Source organism: Rhizophagus irregularis, chromosome 8 (assembly GCF_026210795.1).
Source record: "Rhizophagus irregularis chromosome 8, complete sequence".
Lineage (NCBI taxonomy): Eukaryota > Fungi > Glomeromycota > Glomeromycetes > Glomerales > Glomeraceae > Rhizophagus > Rhizophagus irregularis.
In genome coordinates, this window is record NC_089436.1 from 4,650,009 (window position 1) to 4,659,082 (window position 9,074).

Genomic DNA, 9,074 nt, shown 5'->3' on the forward strand with positions numbered 1-9,074 from the left:
AGATATATAAAATACTTACTCGTAAATTCTGTTTCATTTTACACAGTATTATTTTGAGAATTTCGCAATTTCGTCATTTTAAATGATTATTTAATTTTAAATTTAGTAAATATTCGAAAAAAATCTTAAAATGAAAAGTACAAAATATTGAAATAATTTTTTTTATCGATAAATAAAAAATAATAATAAAGTTTATATATTGAGAAAAAGTATAAAAGTCTATTTGAGTTATAAGAAAGATCAAAAAGTTTATTTAAACGAATAATTTAAATTATATTTAAGCTTACTATATAAAGAAAAGTCTAAAGTTCTACTGTTCCATATATCAATAAATAAGCTTTAACGTGCATATGTTATACATATAAATCTAACAATAAACCTCGATAATAGAACAAAAAAAAATCCAAGAGAATTTTTTCATAAATTAATAAAAAGCCTTCGCCTTTTTCTGATTGATTAATAAAAACCTTTGCCCTTGGCACTCCTATTGTAACACTGATTTATTACTTCGCCTTGATTGATCCTCTGTCTTTATTCCTTTATTCTGTGAACATTTTCTTATATTATAAAATAGCTAAAAAATAAAGTGAAATTTCGTATTTAAATTTTATTAGTTATATATATCAAACATTTATAAATACATTCTCTTTTAAAATTTGTGAACCTGAAAAAATGCGTAAAGTCATCTTTCATCAACTAAACCTTTCTCTTTGCGCGAAGGTAGGACCCAGAAATATATATACAGGGGTAGGGTACACAGATGCGTCGCCATCATAGTGGAATTAGACGGAGTAAAGTTTTGATTTGTGTACAACTTTAGAATTTTTCATCTATAGTTAGGTCATCAAGATTGCGTATTTTTTATCAAAATTTTTATATGTAAAAAATTAGTTTGCGTATTTTTGACCTAAATTTGGCTAATCTTATATATATAATATATTTACTGTACGTACTTATTTAATTAACCGAATTGTAAGAAATTTCTAAGGGTTAAAAAGTGAAATTTTAGAAAAATATTATTAAAAAAATGGTAAATTCTATTTTTTCACATTAGTATTTTGTTTTATAAATAATATAGAAGCCATGATAAAATAATTAATAACTTAATGTCTGAAATTTTATTTGCGTATTTTTGCAGGATTTTCAATATCAGGTGTCAATTATGCGTACTACTCATATAAAAAGTCTCTGCGTACAGCTCATAGTAAAAAAATTTTTCGCCACCTGACCCCTATATATATATTTCTGGGTCCTGCGAAGGTACAAATTTTCTAGACGCAATATTCTTTCAAGAAATAAAAAGTTTAGTTCAAGTAAGTAAAAGTATATTAGACTGGAGCTTCGATATTATCCTTTCTCTTTCTCCTTTCCTTTGTTCTTCCTTTCCCTTTCTTTTACTCTCTTTTTTTTCAAATCTTCTTGGAAATGGATCTTAATAAAGGTTACTAATGCTTGTTTCTTTTTTAGGCTTTTTTTTATTGTTGGGCGCAAAATTTGGTGGGTAAAACACTTCTTAGTTTATTTGTTAATTAGAAAAAAATCTTTTTAACGCTTTTTTTTTTTTACTTTTTTAACGAAACAATTACTAAAGTTTTATTTTTTTTCCTTTTGTAGACGATATACATATTTAGACGCGTGAAAAATTTGGTAGGTAAGATTTTCTTACCATTTATTATTTCTTTTGACGAAATGGTCACTAATGTTTCATTTATTCTTTCTGTATCTTCGAATATTTGGATGTATGGGAAGTATTGTTCTTTAACGAAACATTTACTGAATACTAATGTTTCAATTTTTCTGACTTCATTAGGGTCTTTGGACGCATAAATTACGGTATGTTTTATTTTTATATTCTTAAACTTCTTTATTTTAATGAAACGTTAACCTAATGATTTTATTTTTCGTTATTTTAGATGAGTCTTTGGCTCTTTGGATGTGAGTGGTATTCTCTTAAGTAAGTTTTTTTTTTATTTTTATCGATTTTAGCTTTTTTTCATTTATTTATTTATTTTATTTACTTGAAAGCGTGAGTGCATAAAGACTAACTAAATATAAGTACATGAAGAAAAAATTACAACACATGATTAATTCAATTTTGCTTTTGTTGCTGCCCAAAAGTAGAGCCCACCTTTCGCTAATACCAAGAAGAGAAACTAGCGATTATGAACAAGTCGTGACATTAGTTAGAACGGAGCAAAAGCACTACACTAAAAAGAGATGAAATAACCGTATTTTCCTTTCAGGACAAAGAACCGCCTTATGTGAATACTGTGAGACAAGGATTGTTATATTCTATTGTAATTGTTTGTGTCATTATGGTTTAAGGTTACGAGGTATTGTAAAAGATGTTGGTTTAAGGGTAAAGTATATGTCGATCATTTTTTATATGTAGCGGGTGGCAAATTATTTTACTATAGGTTTGCCGATCATTTGTTTACATTTTAAATATACAACTGATACTAACAACCAATAAAATTCAAGATTGCCTAGTCGCAAAAACATATATGCCTAGTCGCAACTTCATTAGGTGTTTTTTAAAGATTTTTTTTATAAAAGAAGTTTTTTTAATTAAAAAAATAAAAGTTCAAAATTGTGGCTTTCTAACGATATAAATTTTATCCATTTATGTTAAGTATTACAAAAGTTTATATTGTACAGAAAATAGTGCTACTATGTAATAAGGAATTTGACAAGTCGATCTATATGAAGTATCACGTGATACACTCTACCCTTAATATTCAGTGCGAACCCTGTTATTGACAAACTAGAACCCAGCGTACAAGTGAAAAAAAAAAGAAAGAAAAACAAAAACAGAAAAAAAAGAAAAAGAAAAACTAAAACTAGAGTTAATGAGGTAAAAGTGGTTTGTTGGGCACTTCGCATTTATCTTCTCTAAGTCTTTTATTAATTGGAGGTGGTAGTTATGTAACTGTATGTGTGGTCGTGATTTGAGAGATTTCGTGTTATCTGAGGTATCTAAATATTCGTACATTAAGTAATTATATTCTCCATTCATCTGGTAGTCAGAGAAATGTTCTGCTTCAGGGCCGTTATCCAGGTTAGGATTTTGTTTGATACGAGTATATTGTGATGCAAAGTCTGATTATTGTTTGGCAGTAAGTTGTTTTGACGGGATCTGTTTGTATCGGTCGTGATGTATGTTTGTAAAGTATGTGAGCAATTAGATAATATTCCATTCATCATTGCATCTAGTTGTAATCTATTATCATGTTCCTGTTGTTGTATAATAAAGCCTTGAGCTATTTTTATTTTATCTTGGTGTTTATTATAATTCAACTTGGTAACTTGCCACCATTTGCTTGATCCTACTTGATATACAGTTTTTTCTGAACGGCTAGTGACAGGACCGTTAGGAAAAAAGTTCTTGAACTTCTTGAATTTCTCTGCGCTGCAGTTGAGAGATGATGCTGTATAAGAAGGAGGGGTGGTAACTTCAGGTAAAATAACCTTAGGTTTTGGAAGTGTTTGAGGTATGGGCGCTTTATTTAACTTTTCTTTTTTCCTAAGTTCTTTGGCCCGTTTTCTATTACTATCCACTTGGAAGGAACTTGGAAAGGATTGAAGAACGTTTAACTTTGGGTGAGAATGCGTGATGTACTTCTTTAAAGTAACCTGGTAATTCTGCACAGAGATGACCCATCGTACGGAGCTTTTCTACACGCATTGAAGGAACAAATTGGCCACTCTGTATTCGTTTATTTCTGTTATCCATGTGGGTTTTGAATAATTGTTTGTTGGTGATTTTAAGTTTACGTCATGCACGACGTAATTGTTGTTTACGTGATGTTGATGGTGTAAACTGTGATGGTAGTAAGATTGCCCACAATCCAAAATACTTACGATACGTGTATTTAGAACGGTGTTGTAGAGATGTTTTTCATTTTGGATAACGGTGGACCGTTGTTACCGTAATCTGGAAAGGAGGCGCGGATGTGTGTTTTGTACGTGATGCCGCCAGGATCAATATCATTATCGGTAGGACTTGTGTTTATTTCTAAAAAAAAAAGATCTGCTGCATTTTGATTCGTATATTGCGTTGTAGCCACGTCGATCCACTTTGTGCATGTTGAAGCATTTCAATTGAATGTATATTGGGAAGAAGCTTTCTTTACTTTGTGTGACTTCAGTATTGTGAGACATATTGTAAAAGTTGTTAACGGATCATTATAAGCTATGTAAAAGTTCTTGAGAAAAAACTAGTTAGTATTATTGTCAGTATGTTACTACAGTTATAGAGTGTGTGTATAAAGAGTTTTGAGGGGAGTTAATATGTGGTTTGTGTATATTTTAAACTCGAAAATAGGTTGATACCAGAAACCCTATGTGTGAATATAAAAGCCTCGTTTGAACTTTTCTGATGATAACTAAGGGGTTGTTTGAACTTCTAAGGGCTCAAGGCCTCGCCCAGAGGTGGATATTAGGTACTTTACTTAGGACAAAAGGGTCAGTTTATTTTTCAATTTTTTTTGGTTTGGATGATCATTGGAAAGAGTTCTTTTTTTTCATTTATATACTAATTTCTTTTTTTTAGGTTTTTTTCTTTCAGACACGTGAAAATTTGGTAAGAGGAGGAAGGAGAGTGTGTATTCTTTGTGTTATTCATTAACTGGATGAAGTGTTTATTAAACATCTTGATTTTTCCTTTATTTAGAGGGTTTTCTGGATTTCTTTGAACGCGCTCTTTGGCATTTTGATTTGGGATTTCGGTAAGGTCTTTTAATTAATTTTTCATTCTTAACGAACTTTATTAGCAGTTCTTTTCTTTATCTTTTTTTAATATTTTTTTTTTGTAGGTTTAGGTTTGAGATGCTGGAACGAAACTGATACTAAGACTTGGACACGTTTAGTAAATTTCCTGACATGTAAACTTACTTTTTTTTTAATTTTAATTAGAAACTTTTATTAATGTCTCTTTTCTTCCTTTTGTAGGTTTTGGTCTTTTTGGGGTGATTAAAAAGTGAAATGGACGAAATTTGTAGAATCTAGACGCGTGGTGGGTTCTTTAATGAAATGATCGCTCCAGGCTTACAACGGTTCCCATTTTCTAGTTTACGAAGGGAAGCTGAAGTGGTTTCTTTTTCTTCGAAGATACGTGGATAGGTGGATAAGGACACATGACATAGGATTGAGTGAAATCGGAGAATTGCCTTGGAGAGTATGGTGTAATGAAGTGGATGTGGTTGCAGGATTGTGTTTACCATGTGACGAATTTTCTTTGAGCGACGTTGATAATGGATTTGTCTTTTCTTGAGGAGTTGAAAGATTTTAAACCATTCACGTTCTGGTTTCCATATATATTAGTAAATAGTGTCCTGTAATTATTGAAAATATTTGTATTAGGAGCATCCGTGAAATTTCAAAAAAAACGCCAAAGGGACAAATTACATAGGATAAGTCCGACCAGAAATTATTTTTTGCGTATTATTAGGAGAGACCGTAGTAAAATGCACCAGACACTTCCTACAATCAGTACATTTTACATCTCCGTTAGCCGGCTAGGACACCATCGCCATGAGGTTCTGCATTCGGATCCCAAAAATACCGCAGTAAAGTTTCTGCCCAATCAGCTTGGCTGACTACGCCACCTAATCATGCGTCTCATCCAAATTTATTTCATGAGAACTTGGCGCAATTTTGCTGCGCCATACTTAACGATTTTTGGAATGTGATCGGACTCATATCTATGAATTTGTTATTATATATTTAATGTATTTACTGTGAATTTACTATATATTTACTGCAATTTGTTATATATTTATTATGTATTTACTATAAATTCACTATATACTTATTATGTATTTACTGCATATTTATTATAAAGTTAATATAAATTTATTATAAATTTACTACATGTTTAATGCAAATCATATATATCATTACTTTAAATCATTTATACAGTTTCTTGCTAACATTTATATAGTTTCTTTGTATTAGCAATACAATTTCTATACTATTACTATAATTTACTACATATTTTCTATATTAAATACATATAACTGCGTTAGAATTAACATAGAGTAGCCGTACGCCTACTACGTTAAATGGTGGCAGCATGGCTACTACATAGCCACGATTTCATAGGTTTCAGTAAAGCTCATTATCTGTTATACTTTGTAATGATTAATATTCCTATTAATATGTAATAATTTTTAAAATATTTTGCAAGGATTGTGAGCACTGTAAAATCACTTGCCATACACAGCCTATGATTCCCTATTTACCACAAAATTCAAAATTAATGCTAATAACCATTCTAGACTTTATATAACAGCTTAGCAGAAAGGTATCTGATTTTCATAATTTTAATTAGCCAGGCCAGTTTATAATAAGAAAAAGCTGGATTTAAAAAATTTATTTATTTTAACGAAGCTTATTTATAAAGGAGAGATCAACAATCTTTGTATATTTATAAATTGAAGTCATTTTTTTTTTTACAATAACTTTCACTTAAAAGATCTTTTAAAAGCATGCCATTCGCCACAATATAGAATAATTTTTCACATGCGAGTAATGTGCAAATTAGTATGTTAATCTTATTTTAAAAGATCTACTTTATCCAATTTATATTATCCGAATTTTCATTTTTTCACACAGTATATTGTACTCGCAAATCAACTTAAAGAAATTTGTTATATTTTAGTGCTGGCTAAAATTATAGCTAATTTATAATTTGATTATCACATGATTTTCACGTGAAAATCACTTAAAAGAATTTGGCCAGAATTTGATACGACTAGGGTGCTTGAACCATAGAAAAAGTAGATAAAAAGGTGCAAAAGGTGCGAACAAAACCGACCATTCTACTTGAATGGAAAACTGATAAATAATAAGTTAGAACAATAATTGAAATGTAAAATTCTAAGATCAATAATCAATCATGTGTTATTAACAAGTGAAATTAAAACAACTGAAATTGAATCCCCCTTTCAATTAATATTCATTTAATTGGTGAGTGAAATTTTTCTAATCTATGTAACAAAAAATTTTATCTGCTGTTCAGAATAGACGAATAGTCTCCATATAAATAATTTGAATTGTGTAACTGTGTCATAATATGAAAACCCGTGATATACTCGTGTCTGATCTATTCCTTATTAAAACACTAAAAGATTTGTTGGTTGCCGATCGTACTAAAATAGAAAAGCTTGATTTGAAATGTATTTATATAATCAGCAAATCAATACCAAAGATGGGGGATCAGCATCTTAAAATGGAAATCACTCAAAAACTAATCTTATGTTAACGTTAAGTTAACGTTAACCTATCATGACATGTCAATCATTTCAAGTCATAACAATAACGTGACGCGCCACCCACCCACCCATAGGGTGATATTGCACTTATATAGAATGATCTTTCTTGCTTAATAATTATGGGATAAAATTTTTAGCAAATCATGTGAAAACTGAATAATTTTTTTGTTAGCCAAAAATGATCAACAACCGGATGACAAATTTTAATATTATGTAAATAAACAATTTGTTTGTATTATTACTTATTTAAATATAGATACATTTTTTTTTTATTTTAAACAAAAAAATAAACAATAATCAAATGGTAAATTTTCATTATCGTCGTCATTACATTATCGTTATAATTAAAGTTGCCTGTCGAAATAAGGGAGTTTTAGCATGTCAAAATTGTCAAAACTATTTTGACATGTCAAAATTGTCGAAACCTAAAAATATTACATTTCACGTAATAACTCGGCGTCCAATGATCGTAGAAAGATGCACCATAGCTCGTTGGAATCGTCTCATAACGACGAGTCGAATGTTGGTTAAATCGTCTTTCTACGATATCTGGATGCCGAGATATTAAGCGAAACATCAAAAATCGGCATTTTGTATTTTGCGCTACTGCGCCGTTTGACGTTTCATCTATTATCTCGGCATCCAATGATCGTAAAAAGATGATTTAACCACCATTCGACTCGTTGTTATGAGACGATTCCAACGAGCTATGGTGCATCTTTCTATGATCATTGGACGCCGAGTTATTAAGTGAAACGTCAAATGGCGCAGTATCGCAAAATACAAAATGCTGATTTTTGACGTTTCGCTCAATATCTCGGCATCCAGTGATCGTATAAAGACGATCTAGCCACCATTCGACCCGTCGTTATGAGACGATTCCAACGAGCTATGGTGCATCTTTCTACGATCATTGGATGCCGAGTTATTACGTGAAACGTAATATTTTTAGGTTTCGACAATTTTGACATGTCAAAACTATTTCGGCATTTCGGCATTTCTACAGGTTTTAGTTTCAACATTTCGACAATAGCCTGTAGAGTTTTGGCAGGCAACTTTAGTTATAATGCTATCATGAAAATTTTTTCAGGGTAGTAATTCTAAAAATGATTAACAATCAGATAATAAAATTGTTGTTTTATTATAATGTTATCATAAAATTTTTTTTCTCAACAATTGGATGATAAAATTAAATAAATGTTATATCAAGTAATTTTTTATTTTGAAACAAAACAATAAACAACAACTAAATGGTAAAATTTCATTATCATTGTCTTATTATTATGATATTCAGTTATCATAATTTTCCAGAACTAAAAATGATCAGCAATCGGATAGTAGAATTGTTTTATTACAATATAATCGTGAAAAATTTTTTTCCAGAGCCGTAATTCCAAAAATGATGATAGTAAATATTAAATAAATGCTTTATCAAGTAATAAACAATCTTTCTGTATTGTTATTTAAAGTTAATCACATATTCTGATATATATATTTTTTTATTTTTAAACCAAAAAATAAACAATCAAGATAATTAACCTTAAAATGATTAACAAGTGAAATAACTAAGCCAAAAATGATTAACAAGTAAAATAAACCGAAAATGATCATCCTTTACCAAATGAGAAAAAAAATTATGTTAATAGCTAGTTAAGAGTAATTTCTCATTTTTTTTTATAGATATGTTAAATATAATCAAAAATTTTGCAAATAAAGTGAAAGTTATGGTTTGGCTAGAAAAGCCCGGCGAGCGAAGCGAGCCAAATGAAATTGCATCATCATAATAAATCACATGAATAT

At 29.9% G+C, this 9,074-nt stretch overlaps 1 protein-coding gene across 1 annotated transcript; it reads right to left on the bottom strand.

Annotated features, from left to right (window-relative positions):
* Positions 1-3,012: 3,012 nt before the first annotated feature.
* On the bottom strand, positions 3,013-3,733 carry OCT59_028892 (uncharacterized protein; the record flags this gene model as incomplete). The annotated part of the gene is made up of 2 exons (XM_066147641.1): positions 3,013-3,557; positions 3,634-3,733. 2 exons carry the CDS (start codon positions 3,731-3,733, stop codon positions 3,013-3,015), a joined length of 645 nt encoding a protein of 214 aa, XP_065994329.1.
* Between the last annotated feature and the right edge of the window lie 5,341 nt (positions 3,734-9,074).